We start from the raw sequence: 24,026 nt of genomic DNA, 5'->3' as shown, positions 1-24,026 counted from the left end.
AAGAATATTATCAGAAGGCGCGTACATGACGAGTCGGATGCGAGAGATTAGGATCGTGTGCTTTGTTGCAAACAAAATAAAAAAGGAAGAAAAATGGAGCATTAGATGGTGCAACAAGCCCTTTAGACATCCGTATTTCATCAGCACACTTTGCGCCACTATTTTTTTGGACAGAGCACTCCAATAAGCTCCACCAAATATAATACTGATCAGGCTACAGATTTTAATTTTAAAATTTACCCAAACAAATACCCAGCAGAAATCTAAAACGTGGAATCCTTTTTAGTATTACAAAAAATTCACTATCAGCAACTGTTATGGAATCCTTTGTCGTGTTGGATGACAGGTCCTTCATGTGAGCAAGGACGCCTAATGATCCTCAAAATGATTGAAGAAATACATTTCCATTGCAATGGGTAGGTTGCCTCTTTAATATCACTTGATGTTACTCTCTGGTTTTAGGAGCATTGAATTGAAATCAACTGAAGCTCGGGGAGATGGTTAGGATGCTGCTACCTTTGCTTTCTTCTTCCATGCTAAGTACTTTGCCGTTTCTTGCTTGTATCTTCTCCACTCTCTAAAGGCAGCAAGAAGGACATGCATTGACACTGGTAGAAAGAAGGGCTGTTCAATTGGAAAAAGAAGATAGACAATGAGAACAATAAGGCCAAATTAAGCACTACCTCAAGTTTGTACGCAAATAGGATGCTTTGCAAACAAAAATTAAGTTTAAGGGCAAATTTTACACATTTTTATGCCCATGCATGCTACTGAGACTAACAATAACAGGGGCAGTAACCCTTAGAGCTAAAAACCAAACTCTTATAGCCTTTTGGAACATAGACAAATCATTGCACAAAGTTGATTCCTAGCATGTGGGTGTGTGCGCATGTATTTATAAACCATACAGATTTACTTGTCTATATGTAGTTTAAACTAGAACTAGGTGTTATGCACAAATATTTTTCTCAAAACTGTCTATACAGATATTTGACTTAAATATGAAAACCCTTGCATGGGTTCCTCCAATGTGTAAGTAGATTCCTCTATCTCTACCATTAGAAAATGAATTCTTAATTACTCAGTTCAGGATAAAAGATCTGGCTGTTATGTAACTAACCGAGTAGACAGCAAAGCAATGCTCAAACGAGTAGTAGCTCACGGACATGATAGAAGGGTGGAAAAAGGCATCTTCTGCTAAAGATCTTGCTTGCCTTGAGGAGACTGACAAGTGAGAATAATTTTTTACCATTTTCTCTTTACAATTAACACAGATAGAAAATCCTCAATGAAATCCACAGGCAAATCACAATCTAAAAGGAGTAGGGAGTACAAAGCAACATACCGGCTGAAGCATCATAAATTCCAAGAGATGCATTACTTTGAGTTAATTTTGCTGCTTCCAGGGAAAACTTCACCTGCTCAAGCAGGTAGATGATATTAGAATATTTCTAATTCTAACAGCACAGCCAAAACCAAAAAATCTTAGGAACACAAGCCAAATAAATCAAAACCATTAAAATGACACGAAAGAACAGGAATCATGACCCAAGCATAACAAGACTAGAATATAAATTGTCAGATCAACCAATTAAATAAAATCCTGAAGTAGATAATATCTTACTCAAGGTCTTGAAAGAAACATGTGAACTTAACTTAGGCAGTGTTTGCAATAATATGCAATCAAAATCCTCAAATAGTAAAAAAGATGAGTCTGCAGTAACCTAAGGCAAGATACATTATGTGTATTCTAATGAAGGACAAAAGAAAATGGACAGGAACAAGATAGTGTACCATGCTGAGTTTTTTTTTTTTGGTTGGAGTTTGAACAGTAATAATATTAAGTATGACACAGTGGGTAAGCCATATGATTAGCATTGTACACAGTGGCTAGCATATGGAGCAAGTATATATGATACAGTGCCTCTATATTTAGATTTATGAACACTCATACACACAGAATAACTTCAGCACTTAGAACAGACCTAGATGATCATATCCGCAGCAAAAAATACAAAATGCTCATAACATGAAATAAAAAATAAATAAAGTGAATGATGACTGTGCTGCACTACTAAGAAGTAGTGGGTTTCATTAATCAAGTGAGGCTCCATGTTTAATCTTGGCTCAGCTTATCTGGACATGTTCTAGCTCAGCTCAAGTTCAAAACAAGCATGGAGATTTTCAATTGAGATAAGTGAGTTATTCAACCAGATTAATTTAAACATTGGAGATTGAAAGGTTGACTTTTATTAAATATATTTTCTGATTTCATGGTGGAAGATTTAAACTTGAGAATTCAATGGACTACAGACCTAATATGACCTACAAGGTCAGCATGCAAGAAAAAACTAATAAATGTATGTCACATTTTTGACATGGTTTTCTATTTGATGTTTTTCATGATTAAAATATGGGTAGCTAGGTATCAGGCACTTGAGAAAGTCTTAAAATTGATATATTGCTATCAGAATTGCACACATCATCTTTGACTTTGTTTTTTTTTTTTTGATAAGTAAACACAATTCATAAAAGAGGCAAAAAACCTCAACGTATACAGGACGTATACCAGGCAGCAAAGGCCAAAAACAAGCAAAAAACCAAAAAAAAAGCAAACCACTCCTCAACTGGAGGCAATCCACTCCAGGAAATCTAAAAGGGAATGCGGCTTCACCTCCATATACAACTTAGCCCAACCCCAGATATAACAAACAAAAGAATATTTGAACCTCTGAATTGCTAAACCCCCCCCTAAAAGCTAATCTATTCCTTTCCTTCCAAACCATCCAAAAAATGAATAATGGAATGGAACTCCAGAATTTTTTCTTTTTTTTCCCCACAAAAGAACCTCCCCAACTATATAACACCTCCTTTACAGTTTTAGGGAACACCCACTTGACCCCAACTAAATCCAACACTAAATCCCAAAGCTCTCTAGCCACTGTACAATGAATAAGTAAGTGATCCACGCTTTCCGCTTCGCAAGCACACAAAAAACACCTATTCGGGAGCTGCCAACCTCTTTTTTGGAGCCTATCAAGAGTCAAGATCTTTCCCCAAGTCGCTTCCCACGTGAAGAACATGATTTTAGTTGGGACTCTACCCACCCAAATCCTGTTTTTCGGAAAGTTGACATCCATAGGCCTATCCAACCAACTGTACGCATCTTTCACTCTAAACTGTCCACTTCCCCCCCCTTCCAAAAAACAGAGTCATCCTCCCAAGATATCTTAACACCTCTCAACGCTTGGAGCAACTCACCTACCAACTCCACCTCCCAATCATTGAAATCCCTTATGAAACGCAAATTCCAGCTGCCTTATCATCTTTGACTTTGTTTGGGCTAGGCTTTTCTTAGTAGACAAGTTTCCAGTTGGAGTTTGAGCTTGGTTCATTATTTCATTTGAGTAACCACAGAAACTTGGACGAACTTTAGCTTAGTCAAACACATATGCATGGTTAGATTCTATGGAACATAAACAATCCAAAGTATGTAATGAAGACACAACATGATTGGACCATAAATGTGTCTGCCCTGCATATTCTTCATTCAAGTACCAAGAATAGCTGTCCAATAATGAAAGAGACCAAGCTACTAGTTTATTCCAAGTAGCCTTACTCTTACAATCTGTTTCTTTGTTGGATTGATGCAGGAAGCACCCACATTTGATATTCTACATTAGATGTATGGTTCAATTTGGTTTAGGGTGTAGAATGAGAAAATGCACATAAGGTTATTTAGCCTTCCTAGAAACTTGTACAAACAATCTGCCAAACTTTTCTGCTTTAGTCTTTAGTATTCTTTGAGCTTCCCCTTCTTGGAGCCAACACAACAAAAGTTGGACAAAAGTTATTTCAGATCTCTGAATTATGTGAAATACCCTTAAGATCCTCTCTAATTGTCACCCAATTCGGTTTTCCAGAAAGCCAGTCATCTGATCTGGACCAGGGAGCTTTGTCCTTAGTTCATACATGACTGTTAAAACCCCATTTCAAATGATTGCTCCAAACCAACTTTGTATGCCTGACCCAGACATATAACATTAATCCCGTTGATGATAAGCCCACTGAATCCTTCGCTTGATCAAGATGCTGGAAGAAATCTGACATCCTGAGCTAGGATCAATGGATCATTCATCTCAAACAACCAGGTTTACTTTACCCTTAATTTAATTCTATGGAAAACTTAGTACTTCTGTCCTCTTGATCAAGACTCTGGAGTTATGCCTCCGATCGATTTCTTCCAAATGGATGTCCGTATCATCTTAGGGACTCCCATGGTTACAAAATGCTGACAAAAATCGCTGATCTCTACACAATTCAATGAGACCTAACCAACTGATTTGGACAAAAAAGAAATACAAAAGCCTCTCCACTAGCCCATAAAAAACTCCTTTTTGATCGGCTCTTTTACATCCCAAAACCTAATCTACACAAAATTTCTAACTTTACAAAAAGACATCCTTAAACACTTGGTTGCACCAATGTCCTCCTATAAAGCCTTCATCTTCTTACCTAATACTCGGATCCTCAGAAAAGTTACTATCTCGTGCCAATCCTAACCTTTTCGGAATAAAGAGAGCAGAACAATTTTTACAACTACATATGAAATAAACAGTCAGTAAACACCTTTCACCTGGAGGATCAGATGCCAAAGAGCCACAATAGAAATTAGACAATCACAGGTTTAAAGAGATATACAGATGACAAATTAGAAAATTTTTATTTCATGACTGACCTGTTTTCCTATTTCATCCATGATAATCATCCTTGGAAGGGATTGAACCTGCACAGGGGATTGTTACGCTCAACAAAAGAACTGACCAAAATAGAGAAATGAGTAATAGATGCTTGAAACCTACAAGTACGTGAATTGAGTGAGAGCTTACCAATCTAGAGAGAGATCCAAGGGTAGTAGCACATGAAACAAGATTAAAACATGTATGTTGCCGTGACAGCACGTCCAATTCCCTACAAAATAAGGAATTTGTTGCATTCAACTTGCTGCATTCTGGCACAATAAGTACCAACTGAATGATCTCATAAAAAAAATAAAAATAAAAATAAATAAGACAGTAGAAAAACACTGGTTATAATTTTGAGGCCTTTAGAAACAGAAGTTATAATTAGGGTGAACAGAGGAAACAGATTACATCAATCCTTCCAAGCAACTAATATTAACTCCTCCTCAATCTACATATGCACAGGTAATGGAAATCAAAGAGTTATGGAAAAACTGATTACACTACAACATCTATTTGTCACTTCAAATAACATCAGAGCCTTTAGCTTCCAAATCGTTAGTGCCACACTTGCTTAATATATTTAATATCAAGAATCAAACAGTGGTGACTTTCTTTTGAAGACTGAAAAATGAATGGACCAATTCTTCTCACCATTCTGTAAAGCCTCTTTCACTGGCTAAAAGATTGGTAGTCCCTGATGCACCAGCATAAAGGCTATCAGATTTAAGGCCAAAAAGTTGCCGCAGCTGGCCCATGAATATTTCAAACACCTTCTGAAGATCCTGTTTCAGAATGTGCATGCATCAAACTTGAGAAAATGAACTAGAATTTATCTGCAATAATAGACCATTGACTTCTAGTCATAACAATTCATATTTTTCCAAGATTGCAATCAAAATGACAAAAAGAATCTGTGACTAGTTAAATTCCTAGATTACAATTAAACTGAATTATAAAAGTTATCTGGATAGCCTATCAAAACAAGAAAGAAAAGCCTGATGGGGAATCCTAAAATTTGGTATGCTTTCTGGGTCTAGAAAAGTGTGCAGCTTAAAAAACAGGAATCTTATGATATGTTGGGAATCTTTTATGATAATCATCCAAGTCAAAAACATATCTTAATGCCTGAAAATTGGATAAATTGCAATGAAGGTATCTATTGCATCTAAATTTTTATGAAATAAAAGATGCTCATTGAAGGATAAGAGACTACCTTGACGTCTATATTGCACTTTCTTAAAGAACTTATCATGGAGGCTTTGCTACACAACTTTATACATCATATATACACCAATAATAAGGCCACAGTTAGCATAACTCACAATCCTTTTCATCATGTTAAAACCAAACATATTAAGTTGTATCCACACTAATAAAATAAAACTCAAGAATGGGCAAATTTGTGCTTCATTTATCAAAAGTCAAGGATCAACTTGCAAATTAGAATAGCAGCAAATCTATTCTAGCAAAGTCAGCAAACCTGCCAATTGTCTAGGCCACTTTCACCTGCACAAGCTGGTCTTCCTCTAAAATAACACTGCTTGACACCAAAACATTTGGCAGACTTCAAAGCTAGCAATCTTAGAAATTATAATTATGTCAAAAAGTCATTTAGGGAAAATATTTTTTTTTTCCCAAACTTTACACCAAAAATATCAGAATATTGTCCCTTATAGATTATTATTTGGGCATCTTAAATTAGTATGCCAGAATCATATGGAAAGTATATAAAAAGGGATCCCGCCAAAAACTATATATAAAAGTGTAGTATAGTGATATAAAGCATATAAAAGGGTGGTATATATATACACACACATGAAAGTCTAGTATAGTGATGGAGAGTACATTGAAAATGAGAAAACGGGTTTTTTTTTTGGGATTTCCTTTGTATTTTTATTGTTATTATCCATAAGGTGGTAAATTAGCAATTCCATGCTAGGATTATTTGGTATCTAGGTTAGTATGGGGAAATTTTGGCATATGGTTTTGTTTCTTTTTTTTTTTGATCAGAAACGAAGAGAAATATATTAATAGAAGGAAAGATACAAGAGAAAGAAAAGAAAAAAGAAACAAAAGAAACCACTAGAAGGATGAGAGGTCCTTCTTACACAAACTGAACAACATAAAAACACCCAACAATAGCTAAAAAACAAAGAGAAACCCCCACAAACTCAAACTCTTGAAGCGCAAACCTCACTCCAGTTGAGTTGTAACACATTTAGAGGAACTCCTCTAAAAGCTGCAGAACAAGAAGCCCAAAGAGTGGAATAGAACAAAATCAAATCCCATAATGTCTCTTCCGATCTCCCCTTATCCTCAAAAATCCTCTTGTTTCGCTCTTGCCACACTATCCACACCAAAGTAAGGCAAGCAACTTGCCAAAGAGTCTTGCCTCTTAAAGAGTTCCCCAAGCCTTTAAAAGCAATAACCAACATATCCTCAAAACTCCTTGGAGGGACCCAATCCAACCCAGCCATCTTGAACAACTTGTTCCAGAGTCCAAAGGTAACAGGACAATGAAGAAAAAGGTGATCAATCGACTCTCCATTTCCTTTGCAGAGAATGCACCATTGAGGACAGAGGGACTTGTAGGGTCTTCTCAATTGCAACTTATCATTGGTGTTCACCTTCCCATGAGCTACTATCCAAGCGAGGGCCTTAACCTTTGAAGGGATTTTTGAACTCCACAAAAACTTGGCCGGAAGGAACAAAATAGGAATAGAGACTTTTGACAAGGCCAAGAAAAAAGATTTTACTGTAAACAAGCCTGATGAAGACAAAGACCAAGCTCTAGAATCTGCCAGAGAAGGAGAGAAACGCACTGAACTGAGGGAGGACATTAATCTCTGAAGGAGATCAATTTCTGAATCGGTAAGATTGCGACAAAAATTTAAATTCCAAGCCAATGGAAAGGAATTGCCAAGGACATTTGAAACAGTGAGGTTTTTCACAGAAATAACTCTATAAAGATCAGCAAATTGCGAGCACAAAGATTGGTTACCCCACCAAAGATCTTCCCAAAAACGAATTCTCTCCCCATTGCCCACCACTAGGCGAACAAAAGGGGAAAATTCCTGGAAAACTTGAGCAATAGCCTTCCAAGGACATCTGTGTGACCATCTAACCACCATGTTGGCGTCCCATCCATTAGGATGTGTCCCATATATACTCCCTATAACTTTATACCAAAGACCACTCCTTTCTCTAGGGAATCTCCAAAGCCATTTCCCTAAGAGAGCAATATTTCTCAAAGAAATCTTCCCAAAACCCAAACCTCCCAACTCCTTTGGTCTGCTAACAACCTCCCATCTAACAAGATGATCTTTCTTCCCTTCCCCTGCTCCAGACCAAAGAAAATTCCTTTGCATCTTCTCAATCTTTGAAGCAATTGAAGCTGGGATTTTAAAGAGGGAGAGGAAGTAACTAGGGATGTGAGACAAGCAAGACTGAATTAATGTAATCCTCCCTCCCAAAGACAAATAGGCCTTTTTCCACCCATCCAATCTTCTCGAAATTCTCTCAACCACCGGGTCCCAAAAGCCTATTGTCTTTGGGTTCCCTCCCAAAGGAAGACCTAAATAAGATAAAGGCCACTCAGACACTCTACAATCAAAAACCGAGGCCAGACTAGACAATATCTCCTGCCTAGTGTTAATACCTGAAATGGTGCTTTTCTCTAAGTTGATTTTTAAACCAGAAACTTGCCCGAAAACCAAAAGGATAATCTTGAGGTTTTGAAGATGTTCCATAGAGGCTTTAGAGAAAAAGATAGTGTCATCTGCAAACTGTAACAAGGACACTCTTGTCCTATCCCTCCCCACAGAAAAACCCTCAGTAAGCCCAGTTTCCTCTGCTCTGAACAACATCCTACTCAGAACATCTGCCACTAAAGTAAAAAGGAAAGGAGAGAGAGGGTCTCCTTGTCTCAAACCTCTAGAAGCCTTAACCCAACCTTTTGCATTCCCATTAACTAGGATTGCAAAACTAGAAGAAGACAAACAACCCCTTATCCACAATCTCCATTTCTGGCTGAACCCCTTCCTTTGAAGCACATGATCTAAGAAGCCCCAATCCACATGATCATAGGCCTTCTCAAAATCGATTTTGAAAACAATTCCTTCCTCCCCTGACCTTCTTTTCTCATCCACCACTTCATTGGCTATCAACACAGCATCTAGAATGTGTCTCCCTTCAACAAAGGCTCCTTGAGAATCAGAGATTGTTTCATGAAGAACTTTGCGTAAACGCCCTGATAAGACCTTAGCAATTATCTTATACAAACTTGTAACCAAGCTAATAGGTCTATAATCTGAGATTTTAACAGATTGACTTTTCTTAGGCACCAAAGCAATGAAGGTCGCATTTGTACTTTGGTTTATAACCCCATTGGTGTGGAACTCGAGAAACACCCTCATAAGATCCTCTTTTATCACATCCCAACACTCTTGATAAACTGCAATAGTAAAACCATCAGGACCAGGGGCCTTTTCCTTATTCAATTGGAAAACTGCCCTGTGAACCTCCTCTTCAGTAAAAGGCCTATCCAGCCAACCTCCACTCTCACCAGAAATAGGGACCCAGTCAATTCCTTCAATCCTCCAAGACTCACCTACAGGTTTGGAATAAAGATTTCCAAAGAAATTAACAATCTCCTCAGAAATATCCTCAATGTTGTTTAAAGTCTCCCCCCTCTCAGAAATCAGAGACTTAATGAACTTCCTACTTCTCCTACCTGTGGCCACTCTATGAAAGAATTTAGAGTTACAATCCCCTTCTTTAATCCATTTAACCCTAGATTTTTGTCTCCATTGAACCTCTTCCTTTAACAACACATCCTCTAACTCCCTTCTTTTTAAGGTCCTTTCTAACACCAAATCAGAGTTCAAATTCCCTTCTTGTTCAATTAGATCAATTCTACTTAAGTCCGTAAGAATGAGCTTTTTTCTCTCTTTTAAATCTCCAAAGGTCATTATATTCCACTCTTTCAACTTTGACTTAACAAACTTTAATTTCCTCATAAACTTATGACCTTCCCACCCTTCACCCGTACACTCTAGCCACCAAACTCTAAACTTCTCCTTAAACTCAGGATGGAGCAACCACATATTCTCAAACCTAAAAGGAGTCGGACCCCACTTTAAAGGATTAGTTTCCAAACAAATAGGGCTATGGTCAGAGGTCCATCTAGGAAGCGCCTCTTGAAAACTTTGAGAGAAAAAAGTATCCCACTCAGAAGAAAACAAGAATCTATCCAATCTCTTACAAATAGGGTCAGCTTGCATGTTTGACCATGTAAAAGCCGCATTCCTAAGAGGGGGGTCAATCAAGCCACTCTCCCTTATAAACTCATCAAAACACCTCATATTGAGAGTTAATCTGGTCTCCCCCAATTTCTCAGATATCCTCCTAATAACATTAAAATCCCCTCCTACACACCACCTTGGGAAGGTTAGACCAAATAGGTCTTGAAGCTCCAACCAAAAGTCCTTCCTCCACAACGGATTAATCGGGCCATACACTGAAGTTAACCAAAAAGAACCTTCCTCACCAGAGTTAAACTTCACAGTTACAGAAAAAGATCCTAACACCTTCTCTGTACACTCGAGCTTGCTAGAATCCCACAAAATCACACTCCCCCCTGACGCCCCACAGGCTGGAAGAGCAGCCCACTCCACTCTCTTGCCTTTCCAAACACTGCTCACAAACCTCCTATCCCAAGTTTCCCAAATTTGTTTCCTGAAGCATCACAATATCTGGATTTTGAGTACTTAAAAACCTTCTGACTATCCTCCTTTTCTTCTTGGATCCTAATCCTCTTGTATTCCAGCTTAAAATCTTCATATAAACCAAAAACAACCCAGCACAACCAGCACCCAAACCTAATCCTCTCCTCGGTTTCCAGAAGCATTTTTCCCCTTCCTTCTGAAATAAACCTTGTCCGCAAAAGAATTACTCTGGTTTTCTTGTTCCGCACCTTTTCCATTTTCTTTGACTAATCTGATCCTCAACCTCTCCAAAACCGACTGAACCTTGACCATTTTTCCAGGCGTGAGACCCTCAACCTGAAAGCCTTCCAACGGGAGGCTGGGATGTTCTGGGTTTGGGGACTGAGCCTTCCCTGAGACACAAAGCTCTTCTGGGCTACTCAGAGAGTCCTTAAATAAAGGCCGTTCTTCAGAATTTCGGTTAGAGGTTTCTAGGGGAAACGCCACTCCTTCAGGACGGGACACGCCAACAAGACGACTGGGCTCAACAACAGCAATTTTCGGAAAGGGACTACACTGAGAGACAAGGCTTGACTCCAACGGAATAGGAGAAAAAGCCTGACATCGAGAAGGAATAACCGAAGAATCATAGGATTCGGAAAGAAAATTTGGATTAAAAGCCCCATCCAAAGGAAGATCCTTCTCAGAGAGAGCTACGGAAGGAGGACGTACCTTTTTTACCCAGTTGCATGTCGAGATCCCTTCGTCTCCCTCTGTCCCCCCGGTGAAGCGTCGGGATTTTTCTGAAACAGGAGAAAGGGCGCCCTTTTTGAATACTGATCTGCCCCAAATAAAGCCTCGATTTGCTTCCGGTGCGCCATCCCCATCTAGGTTGCGCTTTGGGACAATAGACGTCACCTTTAGGCTCGGCGGCCAACTCCTCGCTTTGCGTCTTGCAGTAACTGAGTTGCCTTTTAGCTTTGCTGACTGAGCTATCGGCATCACCTCCTTTGCAGAGGTTCCTGATCGCTGAAGCTTTGAAGACGAAGGCGTTGCTGGGCCACCATTAGAAGACCCTGCTTCAGTTTCGTGGACTGGACCCACAAAAGGCCCAATGTTCTTCTCCTCAAAATGGGCCCTAGCAAAATGGCCTTTAAAAAAGGCTTCTGGTTTTGTTAGCCCGTCAACACTCCCCTCCGTTGGGCCCAAACATCTCTTCCCCCTTCCTTTCTCCACTTCGGTATCTGAATTTGAAACTGAATACCGAACACGGGAGCGATGACGAGGCCTCCATCTGTGGTACTCATTATCCCTAGCAGTAGCTCGTAGCCTTTCAGCATTCTTTGGCCTCTGATGGACGCAACCTTCCGCTGACGTTACTTCGTCCTTGCTTCGATTTGACTCTGGCCTGAGAAGAAAGTCTTCTTCAGCTTCTCCGGTGACGGAGACTGCAACTGTAAAAGACCAGGCTCCGTCTTCCACCTCTAGCAAAGCTGGTAGCACGACTTTTGGATGCATCTCCACCCACATCTTTACCTTCGACAAGTCTACAAGTTTCAGAGTTTCCTTTGCCACCTTCGTTACCCTCCCCCATTTCTGTAAAATGTACCTCAACTGAAACTCATTCCATAGATGGAAAGGAAGGCCTCTCAGCTCTAACCAACCCCTTCTAAACTTCCCACCAACAACAGAGTTTTCTTTTGGTGACCATCTCCTCAACGCAACAACCCCTCCTCTCACTGTTAAGCTCCCTTGATCTTGAAACCACATAGCTCTCCTTGCTGAATCCACAAAAAAGCACCCCTTGTATTCGGAAATGGGGGTTACAGACACCATCCCTTTCGTACCCATCATCCTCGCAATAACTTTCCCTACATCAAACCAATCCAGAATTTTTCCTTTACTTTCGCAAATTACAGCTCTTGCCCATCTTCCAACTGGCACCGAAGCTCCGTTTCTATGTCCTTTCTCTGCAACCACCTCTGCATAGGACCGCCCTTCTCTGTACATTCCTTTGCTCACCTGAGACTCTTTATCCTTCTCCTTCGAGGCTCTTACAGCCTGATCAGACACATCTTGGACTCTAGAAATCGCCATTCTAAGGGTTTCCCACCCATTGCCTTTAACACCCTCAGGAACAACTAACACTAGAGATTTTCTCTTTGCAACAATTTCTGTAATTTTCATAAATCTTCCTCTACTATTGAAGCAAATCTCCATCAAATGCGTCCTCGTTTTGCCCCTAATCTTCCGAGTAAAACCCCCGGAAGCCTCCAACTCCACAGCTTTCTTCAAATGTTCCAACAACCAATCCAACTCCTCCTCTCCAAATCCTAACGAAACAACAAAACCTCGACTTCTCTCAGTTATTGAAAGCCACATTCCCCCATTGATGCCTTCAAACTTTACCTGAAAAGCCTTTCTTTCCACATCAAATCTTTCCATCACTATCTTCACTCTATGACTGCAACAAAACTCTCATAGACAGATACCTCCAGGAGCAACCATTCTTCTTAAGACTAAATCAAATCCTAATAACATTCTTCATCTTGCTCATCTTCTCTATCATGAAAACCTCAATCTCTCAGGTTGTGCCTTCTGTTGCACTTCATCTTTGATTTCTTAGTTACTGAAACTTAACCTCTAGCTCAATTCAAGCACAGGTTTTGACCACTTTCAAACCACTGATAATTGCATTATCAGACATCTTTACATAGCAACATGCATCCTCTTTTCCATGAGAGTGTGAGCTGGGAGGTAAGGGGAGCAGGAGATCAAGAGGAGGTTAGCATTTATTGAAAGAAAGGGAAGAGAGAAGAAAGGGATGAGATGCCTGGGTTTAGGTCCTTTATTTGAGAAATTACTCTGGAGTGCGCCAGTGCAATAGCTGGCATTTGTTTTTCATTAGAAAAATAACTATATGGTTTTGTTTCTTGCTGGGATATAATTAAGTACTTCCTCCAATATAGTGATTGATCATTTAATGCAACAACTGCATGATAAAAAAACATTTAGTAGGATGGATTCTAAACATGGACTTCTAACCTGAGGAGAAATTGTGTGCCGGGCAGGATGCTTACTTTCTGAATCCCTCGAACAGCCTGGGGGGTTCCAAACAGCAACACCTCCCCACATCTACAAGACATAATTGAAATCTAGTAAATCATGCAATTTCACAACAATAGTGGGTAAACAACAGGCATGAAGATGATGAAGGAATAGAGACTCACTGGAGATATAAAGGCATTTGTCACTGAAATCTCTCCATTTGGAAGCTGTAACAGAAGAGGGCATTCCTTAGCAGATGGTATATATCTGAAGACATATCGACAAAAATTATGTTGTGAGCACATAGTAATCGAGATAAAATCTTCACCTGCTTTCCAATCACAAAACAATCATCAAATTAAAGAAGGCATTTAAAGAAAACAATACAGAACCATGGAGATTGTCATGATTAATGCATCTAATAGACATGTATCCTTGACCCAATAATAACCGTCATATGGCAAAAGGAGAAATACTTCCAGAAAAATTGAAATAAAAGTAAGAGGAAATGAATTATATACACCACAAATTGCAAAATCTTCGATCGGCCCCCCGCTGCAATAGAAGTATCCAAATGCCACTCATTTGAATTCACCTATTCAGATAACCACCAGTCTTGCATTAAACAAAGTATCAACCATGATCTCAATAAAGGAGAAGTAAACAATGACAGAGAAAAATAATTATAACAGTATGGTGGATGAAGAATGTTAAAAATTGTGTCCAAAAGGGGAAAAAATGAAAAAAGTAGCTCTAATAAACAAAGTAATCCATAAAATCATCAATAATGGGTAAAAATATATAACTGCTCTTGCCAAATCAAGATGTCATGCTTTTTTACTTTGGTATCATGAATCAAGTTGTCTTTCTGTGCGAAATGAATATATGATACATGACACCTTTTGTATAGGAATGTGCTCTATCTATATATGTATGTATATATTACGCATTCTCATTTCTATTGTTCTTTGCAAACAAATGGTCACATGCTAGATTAGTAGAACCATAGCCATGACGAGAGATACATATGATACAATATCACATTCAGAGGCAGATAGATATGATCTACAGCAAATATGTATTGAGTTTTAGCATTATCGCATAACAAACAGTATGATGCATACAATTTGCACATTCCAAGACACCAATTTATATTAGAACACTGGATTTAAGGATTTTAGAATTCATCTTCAAAGGAAAGAGACAGATAACTATCAGAAGCAGAGAAACTTTAGAAACATACAAAGAAAGGAAGATCTTTGGTACTAAATATGTAGCTATCCCATTTTTCATCCCAGTAAGAAAATGATGACTTTGGAGTATGGTATAAAACCTGCATCAAGTCAAAAACAAGAAAACTTACAGCCTAAGTTGCTGAAAAAGGCACCAAAAATTGAATGCAATAAGAATTAAGTATCATTTAAAGAAAGAGCATCTACTACCTGACTTTCCACGCTTATGTTTGCTACAGGTCCCAAAGCCTTAATTACAGGGGCCAACAGAATCTCATCTATTCTTTGGAAATCCCTACAGTTACAAGGAAGTGTAAGCTGGACAAAATAAACACTTTGGAGACATACTACTTAAATGTTTGAATAGGCCGCCTACTATCTTAAGGATGTGCCAATTAGAAATATCCTGGGTGAGGCACATAATGCAAGTTTTTTTCGCATTTCATAGAGAATGAAGATAAATTACTTCAAGTTTTTTAGAAGCACACTGAGAATTCATGCTTGAAAAGGGAAAGTTGACTCAACAATTACATGAATTGACAAAGATAATATCCATTTTTTTGTTATCATGCTAGTCTTCAAAAAATTTCATGCCCTAATTGTTCAGGGGGAAATAGTCATGGAATAGCTCCCCATTTTTTGCCAGACCCTTATCTTGACAAATATTCTTGAAAGGTTTTGTAAGAATCATGTGATCTTGGAGGCGTTATAGAGTTTTGGGATTCAAAAAAAATGTTTATATCTTGATGAGTAATCCCAATTTAATACCCAATCCTTTCTCAAAGTCCTCGGTAAAGTGGATCAAGAATTGAAAAGATTAAAAGGGATTACCCTCAAAATGGAACTAAAATAGTAAGGTAGATCATCTAATTAGAAGGGAAGTCATTGACAGCCCAAGTTTAAAAGGGGCCTAGGATTAAGCAAGGTGATTTCCTAGAAATATTTTTTGACAAGGTGATTCCTAGAAATATTGCCTTTGTAGAAAAGTAGGAATGGGGGTAACCAAGTTGACTTCTTTCCTTAATCTCCTCAAGGGGGACCATCATTTAAGCTCCAACCTTCGATGAAAGATTGCCATTTCACGATAATTGTTAGTGCACAATATACATTATGGGTCCAAATCTTATAAGCTTAAACTTTTAGGAAAATTGGTTATCTAACATGGTATCAAAACCTCATTTGGCAAGAGGTCATCTGTTCAAACCTTATCACATGTTTATTTTCTCAATTTATTAAGCCAAAAAGTGGCCACTTTATTTCCCCAATTTATTAAGCTCATGTATGTTTCAAAAGAGATTACACGTGAGGAAAGGTGTTAGAGTGCATGATATACATTATAGGTCAAAATCCTACAAGCTTAAAACTTTTAGGAAAATTGATTGTCTAATGATAATAAAGGTCTATTCCCCTATTAATATATTTTCATCTTTTTCACTAAAGAGGATAATATTTTGAGGCTTACTCTTGCCATTTGGAAGGCAATGATGCACCCTCAAGTAAAAGCTTTTGCTTATATAGCATTCCAAGATAAAGTGAGCAGTGAATACCAAGAATATGCTTTAGAATAATATGCTAGTACCCTTGTAATGGTACGGTGTAGTAGAATGTGATCAATAGATTCTTCATCTATTTTACATAGGAAGCATATAGCCAACATTTGGCCTCTTTTTAAAAGCTAATCAAGAGTAGAGACCTTTCCACAACAAGCTTCCCGTGCAAAACACTTGCTTTTGATAGAGCCCACAAAACTTACTTTTGTAGCGATTTCTTTTTTCCTTATTTGTGTTTCTTGGGTTCTACCATCCATAATCAAAGAGACCATTTTAGATTGGCATGACTCATTTGTGGGAATAAGATGAAAAAAGGTTTGGAGAGCTATCCTATTATGCATCTTTTAGCTAGTTTGGAAAGAGAAGAATCATAGGTCTATGAAAACAAAGAACAATTAGTCAATGCTCTAAAAGGCCAATTCCTTAGTAATCTTTTGTTGTGGATAAAGATATACATAGATGTAGGTCTTATATCTTCCAATAGATTTTGTTGATGGGTTAGGTTCTAGCTAAGAGAGGGTGTTTTTGTTCATCGTTTAGTGCTCATTGTATATGATTTTGTTGATGCGTTAGGTTCTAGCTAAGAGAGGGTGTTTTTGTTCATCGTTTAGTGCTCATTGTATGTCTTGTGTACCTTAGTGCGATGTTTTTTGACACCTATTATATTATCTTTGACTGTCAAAAAAAATAATAGGCTAGAGAAAGACATGATGCCAAACTATGTTTTTGGTCGAATAGGGGTTGTGAAACCATGGATAACTTATTTTTGCATTGCTCATTTACTCTATCCTAATAGTATATACTTTCTATTATTTGATTGGGTTGCGTGTGCCCCTATGGAATTTCTAGTCATTGGAGGTTTTTTTTTTCCCCGGAGACGGCAAATGTGTAGTGTTGCTCCCATGTACATGTTGTTCTTTGATTTGCTCTATTTAGTTGGTTAGGGGGCAACAAGGTTTTCAAGAAAAAAGTCCAAAACAGAGTAGGTGCTTTAGGATAAATGGTTTTCTTGGCTTCATTGTGGGCCTCAATTACTAAGGACTTTATTGGTATGCCATTCAGTTTTATTTTCAAAATTGGAGAGCCATTTTGTGGGTGTGTAGCTCATTCCTTAATCATGTCTCAAAGTGGTGCCTTTGCTGACTGGTTGGATGAAATTTAATTTTGATATTTGCCCCAAGGGATTTCAAGCCAGATTGGAATTAAAGGTATTTCCCAAAACCATGAGGGAGAGAGTTGCGTCCCACCAAGAAATTGTCAAGACCCAAGATAATAGCCAAAGTCAGGCCCTCTAGTAATACTACCACTAACAACTTAGCATCTATATTCACCCTGCCCCAGCAGGCTTGTAAGGCCATATAATCAACCTACCTCCATGATCTTTAAAACACTCTGATAATAACTTGGCATCTATGGCCGGCCCTGCCCCAGCAGGCTTGTAAGGCCATTAATCACCCTACCTCCATGACCTTTAAAACACTCTGACAATACTCATCTGTCGCAGGATTGCCAATGAGCATTTCTCAATGTTCAACTTAAGTCACCATAGTATAGGAGGTTTCCACTCAAAATGCACCTTTTCAGCCCTTCTATTTGCACAATATACATCTTTAATCCAGTATGATCACACTCACAGGGGTACCTGAGAACTCCGAAGTAACTAATACCCACAAGGAGGGACCCAGACATATCCACCTAAAATCATTAAATATGCTTTGTCATATGCTAGAGATCTTTATCCCTTCTTCCTCAATAGAGGTGGACTTCAAGTCAATCCAAACAATCAATGAAGAGGCCAATCACTTAGTCAAAAGAAGGGCTTAACCACTTCTAGACCTTGTAGGAGATTATTCTTCTCCTTTATATGGGATTAGGGTTTGAAGTTTCCTCTTTAGTCTTGTGCATTCTAATTTCGATTTCTCTTTTTGGTGTTTCTGGTTCATGACTGATTCTCTCTTTTTCTTTGTTGTTTACCTTCACTCCTTTTAGCATTTCATTTTCAATAAAAAGAAAATATTTTCTAGGACTGCATATTAAACCAAGTACCCAAACCAGGCTTGGTAAGATGGTCCCTTAAGTTTTTAGATAGGCAAGCCAAGCTCACCTATTTTAAGGCATCATCAATTGGAGGCTTGATAAGAGGCTCATGAACAGAGCAATACATTGAAAAGAAAAACTGAGCTACTAGAGGTTGGCCTCAATTAGAGGTTCATTTGAGATTGTTTGTGAGATAAGCAGCCCTAGCCAAAACCTATTGGAAGCTCACTAATTTTGTGAACAAACCTAGGGCTTCAGTTCAGCTGACCTTAGCTCATTTACAACCCTAACATTATATATTGGAGAACCCCAAAGAATCGGACATTATATACTGAACACAAGACAAGGATCAAACAAAATGCTAACATTATGCATATAAATGTGCTTAGATAACCTAAAAACGCAAAAAAAAATGTGCTTTGGATAAATGTAGGGAGAAAAATAAAGCTCCATACCAACCATAAATCCAGTCAGTTGGATCAGCATTCAATAAATTAAAGGAAAGAACAATTCTCCCATCTGCACCAACGGGCATAAACTCTCCATGAATCGATCCCTCCTCTTTCCCACCATTAACAAACACCTTAACAAAAGTCTCCGCCACCCTTGCCACCATCGCATTCATCCCCTCCTCCAAAACTCCCCCAATAATCCAAGCATGCCTGTACTTCCCAACCACGGCCCTAACTTCCCCACCTCTATTCACCACCACAACACTATAAACCTTCCTAAAACCCTCACAACTCCCCAAAACAGACCCCAAAAACTCATCAACACCATCATCATCACCACCACCACCAAGATCAAATTCCCCAATTGCGCCACACCGCCACATGCAAGTGGACTCGGCATTGTAGTTCCTCGCACAGCCAGAGCCAGAGTCAACTGTCACAGACACAGTATAGTTGCTGTCGCTACAAGTGCCGCACACGGGATGTTTGGTCAATTTCTTCATTTCGTGTTTAATCGAAATCCCTAGCTCATAGGCATCGAAATTATCAAACCCTACAAAAATTGCCTGAAAGTGGCATGGGAATAACAGCGGACTGGACCCGACGGAGTCCGACAGCGAATCGATGTCACGAAATGGGAGCGGAGATCGGTAGATTTCGATGGATTTGAGCAAGAATGGGGAACCTAGGAAGAAGGAGAAGAGGACGGTTAGAGTTAGGAAGAGGCGCTTCAATCCCGGCTTTGTTTTTCGCATAGTGCAGGGGTCGAAATCCGAAACAGAATTTTGGGACTCATCGGGAAGTTCCGATATTTCGGAGGGTCTGTCCTTTGGAGATTCTGAGAATTCCGCCATTGTTGAAGCAGCGGAGCTCTTGCTTCAGGCACCAGTTTTTATTCTGGTGTGAGTTTTAAAACTTAATACAAAGTTAAAAGATATTAAATAAAACAATAATAAAGTTGCATGAACAAAGCCGTCTTAGCTCAGCCGGTAGAGCGCATGGCTTTTAACCATGTGGTCGTGGGTTCGATTCCCACAGACGGCGTTGGACGACCTTGTTTAACCTTTTGAAATTGAAAAATAAAATAAAATTGATTACACTGTATATAGGGAGAATTAAAACAATAAAAATAAATGATGAGACCTTTTTGAAATTGAAAAATAAAATAAAATTGATTACACTGTATATAGGGAGAATTAAAACAATAAAAATAAATGATGAGACCTTTTGAAATTGAAAAAATAAAATAAAATTGATTACACTGTATATAGGGAGAATTAAAACAATAAAAATAAATGATGACTCTATATAGGGAGAATATATGGGTTCAAAAATGGTCCCAAATCCTCATATCGCCTACAGGGAGAATATATGGGTTTGAAAATTGAATTTTTTTTTTTTTTTTTTGCTGATATACTAAAGAAGGGAGTGAAATGTTGACAGGAGAAATTTCGGCAAATTTTGATTAAAATCAGCAAAAAATCGGCTCCTAGCGAAATTTCGACGATTTTTCTCAACTTTTTCAATTGGTCAACGCGGATCAACATGCTACAATGCTTCCGCTACGGTGATGCTACAATGTGCCGTTACAGTGAATTGCGATAGTATGTCACTACAGTGAAAGCTTGATAAAAAATTAAAAATCCCTTTTAGCTTGTTGTTGAGGGGACAAAAGCTTCAATTGAGGTGTGGTGAACCACTAGGGCAAGTATGCCCTTTGTTAAAGATGTTGCACCAAATATATTTTAATTAAAAGTCATCAAATAAACAAAATATTAAAAGAATACTTTAAATAACAAATTAATTATAATTATTTTATAATTAAATAAAAGTTTTTCATTTAATTGATTACCAAAAATATAAAATTATCGTGATAATTTTCTTTATAATGTTTTTAATATCAGATTACTTAAATATTAAAAAATTATACATATATCACAATTTATTTTATATCATTTAATACAATTGAATTAAATGAATCATAATTTTAATATTAAATATATTTTAAAATTAGACATATTATAATCAAATATCACAATATTATTATGAAATAATATTTGATATAATTTAATAATAAATGTACACTTATAAAATTCATATTTTTTTTAATCGATGCATAAGATATTATTATCAAATATGATAAATCATATTATATATATCAAATTCTTCAACAAAATAACTTTAAAATGTCTATTATATTTCTAATTACATTTTTATAAGGTTTTTCTTACATTCCCATGAATTTTGATCAATTTTAGGTATATCGACATTTTTTTCCAAAATATCGGTCGATATATCTCTAATATATCCGTAAAATTGAAGTACTGATATATCTGTAATTACCGATATTTTTATCTTTGCTTATATTTTAGTGCAAGGCCTAATGGAAGAGTGAAAATTGAAGGATATTACCTTTCAAAATTTCCTGAAATGTCTTTGGTTGTTAAAAAGAAATCTTTCTCTTTCTCTCTCTCTTCATTCACCTTACATTTCTCTTACATATTAATTGGTGGGACCTAGTTAGGGAGGTGTCACTATTTCCACCAATTATTTTTCTCTACCTAATAAATTGGATATTGGAAATTAATGGTTAAAAATGATTATTACTACATTTTTTAAGTAAATATTTTTTAAACACATCATAAAATATTTTTTTTTCAAACTTACAAAATATATAATAAATATTTTTTAAACACCTTAAAAATTATTATTGTTCTTTTCTATCTAATATATATAAAAAGCCTAGACACCCAGGATGAGGTAATATGCAATGAAAACATGAATTATGCTAAAATTCAAAACAAAATAAGAGTAATCGGAAAGTACACAAGATATTTACTGAAGAAATTTAAAGAAAAGGAACATAGAACTTTATATTACATAACTTAAAAAACATACATATTAGGAGAAATAAGGAGATGAAATATCTTACAATGGGAGAAGGGGAGGAAAGCTTTGGGCTTGAAGGCTTACATGATGAGAGACAAAGAAGAGAGAAGGGAGAGCTTAAGATGGGAGGAAAAGAGAAAATTTAATTGTGTTTACAATTGAGGATCATGCCTCCTTAAATAGACGAAAAAAGGAATAAAAAATAGTACATAGTGGACGACAAGGCTTTGTGCAACTTTTGACTCTAGTTGAAAATAGTAACCATTTGTGAGTGAATAGTGAATAGTAAAATTGATTTTTTACTGTAGCAATCATGACTTGTTGGAAAAACTTGCTTTCAGTGGAGAAAAGCTAGTGTGCCAGGCTGGTTAAGAACTTTAGTATCACATGCTTGTGGACAAGATTGCTTTCAGTGCTGACTGCTTAAAGCTTGTTGGTGGGGAATATTTTTTGTCGGTGGAGAGTCATAAGAAGTGATGTACGATTGAAGAGCTTATTTTGATTTCCTTATGGGAGGAAGGATAACTTCACAGTCATTTTCGTTATCAGGAAGATAATTTGATGTAGAATCATCCAATTCAGCATAAGAGTCTTCTTGGGAGAAGCTTGAGCTGCTTTTGCTAAGAATTTTCTAAAATTCTTGAGAGGTCTTTGCTGTTGCTAGCATGGCTTGGAGCTGCTGTTTCTTAAGAAGAGACTAAGACATATCAACAAAAGATGAAGCTTGTAAAGGATGCTTAAGAAAATATTGTTTTACGGCTTGTAGTGAGGCATCATTTTTCAAAGCATCCCACCATTTAGTCTTAAAAGTCCTTCCCAGGGCTAGAAAGGCTGCTGATTCGTCTGTAATAATGACATAGTCCCACTAGACTATCCAGGCAAGGCCAAATTCACTGAAGAAGAATAATAAAGGGGGAAACGCTGAAAGTTCTCTAGGGATAACAAAAGAGCTATTGAATAGCTCAAATCCATCCAATATGGGTTTTGGAAGAATTTTAACAATCGGACTAAAATAAGTCCACCAATTGTGGAACCAAAATGGGAAAGAAGGAATCTGATGCTTAGATGGAAAATAGAACTGCCATGAATTATGGAAGTCTTAGTTCTGGATCAGAAAAGCATTGAACCGTGCTCTCTGATAGTCCCAATAGTTAAAGAATCTTGGTTTTGAAGGCTTAGAGAATTCTCTTGAAAAATTAGGACTCCCGCCCCATTACTTAACTGTAAGAATTTTATAAATATGGCAAGTAGAGAGTGTCAAATCCAAGTTGTTGTATTTATCAGCATTGTGCTTGATTTTAACAGAGCCAGTTTCCACAAGGATTGCTTCATAAAATTCTCTTGTTTTTAAAAGATCACCAGAGGGATAATGAAAATTTTCATGAAAAACTTTTGCTGCAGTCTCTCTAGGGTCTTCAGAGAAAAACTCTCTTTCAATAACCAAAAGAGGTTGATTAAAATCTTTTTGCCAATATTTTGATTTTGCTGAAAGAGGTGTGGGGTTGGCAGCCACCACAATTTGCTTGTTTGTAAAAGACGAGCTTAATGCTAATTCCTTTTGGGTGGTATTAGCTTTAGTAACTTGCTTAAAAGTCACCCTAAAATAGTTGGATGCTGAGTAGTCTTGACTGGTTTAGAAGGATCCGAAGGATCATAATACAAGGACAACATTTTGTTAGACATATGAACAGGAGAATGAAGCCTTGTTTCTTATTCTAACTCAACTTGTTGACTCTAAAGCATTTTATGGGGAGAAGGTTCTTTGCTGATTTTAGAGGGCTGGGATTCTGATGATTTAGGACCTTGGGTATTCTTTTTAGGAGCCATGGTCTCGTGAACCCAACAAAATTCACGAGTTAAGTTATCAGGGATTGAGTCTTCTCTTTTAATAAACTTAATTTGAAAACCAAAATTGCTTAAAATAGCTTGTCCTCTAGCAAAATTATGCTTAGAAGCTATATTCTTAACATCCTTTTGTAAAACTGATTTTACAGATTTGCAATCAACTCTTGATAAAAACTCTTGATTTAAAAGGTCATCTTGAAATTTTGAAATACATAAAATAATCCTTAAAAATTCTTTTTTAATGATGCTATAAATGTGTTGGGTAGTATGCCTAACCAATATTTCATGGTTACCATTACTCTGCTTAAGAATTTCTATGTTAGGAGTGTTAACCCTATCAATCTTAAAGGCTTCTAGATCATCAAAGGCTAAGCTAGGAAGGGCCTTGACACTGGGCTTGATAGTTTTGATAAACAAAACCTCAGTAATGATGAAAACAGAAAGCTGAGGCATTATGCTCCATTCATAATGTCCAAGTGGTACCAAAAAGTTGATTTTATTGGAAATAGGATTTCTAATCCAT

At 37.4% G+C, this 24,026-nt stretch overlaps 1 protein-coding gene and 1 non-coding gene across 3 annotated transcripts; one reads left to right on the top strand and one right to left on the bottom strand.

Annotated features, from left to right (window-relative positions):
* Positions 1 to 106: 106 nt before the first annotated feature.
* LOC100262163 (uncharacterized) lies at positions 107 to 19,669 on the bottom strand. 2 transcript variants are annotated; one of them, XM_002268676.5, is made up of 12 exons: positions 18,773 to 19,669; positions 14,941 to 15,025; positions 14,742 to 14,831; positions 14,020 to 14,093; positions 13,681 to 13,765; positions 13,496 to 13,585; positions 5,397 to 5,527; positions 4,890 to 4,971; positions 4,739 to 4,786; positions 1,346 to 1,418; positions 1,121 to 1,224; positions 107 to 624 (listed from the first exon to the last, which is right to left on the bottom strand). In XM_002268676.5, exons 1-12 carry the CDS (start codon positions 19,621 to 19,623, stop codon positions 502 to 504), a joined length of 1,836 nt encoding a protein of 611 aa, XP_002268712.1. In that variant the 5' UTR covers positions 19,624 to 19,669; the 3' UTR covers positions 107 to 501. The 2 variants fall into 2 exon arrangements, with proteins under 2 accessions (XP_002268712.1, XP_019076785.1); XM_019221240.2 differs by lacking the exon at positions 1,121 to 1,224.
* A 71-nt stretch (positions 19,670 to 19,740) lies between these two features.
* TRNAK-UUU (transfer RNA lysine (anticodon UUU)) lies at positions 19,741 to 19,813 on the top strand. Its single transcript has one exon. It is a non-coding gene; the product is annotated as a tRNA-Lys (tRNA).
* The last annotated feature ends 4,213 nt before the right edge of the window (positions 19,814 to 24,026 follow it).

The sequence above is a fragment of the Vitis vinifera genome, chromosome 7 (assembly GCF_030704535.1).
Source record: "Vitis vinifera cultivar Pinot Noir 40024 chromosome 7, ASM3070453v1".
Taxonomy (NCBI): Eukaryota; Viridiplantae; Streptophyta; class Magnoliopsida; order Vitales; family Vitaceae; genus Vitis; species Vitis vinifera.
This window is presented reverse-complemented; position numbering and strand designations above follow the sequence as displayed.

Coding starts and splice junctions, on each gene's coding strand:
- LOC100262163 (XM_002268676.5), bottom strand. CDS start 19,623: ATGGCGGAATTCTCAGAATCTCCAAAGGACAGACCCTCCGAAATATCG. Junction 14,832..14,940: donor ACATAAGCGTGGAAAGTCAG/GTAGTAGATGCT, acceptor GACTTGATGCAG/GTTTTATACCATACTCCAAA. Junction 13,586..13,680: donor CAAATGCCTTTATATCTCCA/GTGAGTCTCTAT, acceptor TATGTCTTGTAG/ATGTGGGGAGGTGTTGCTGT.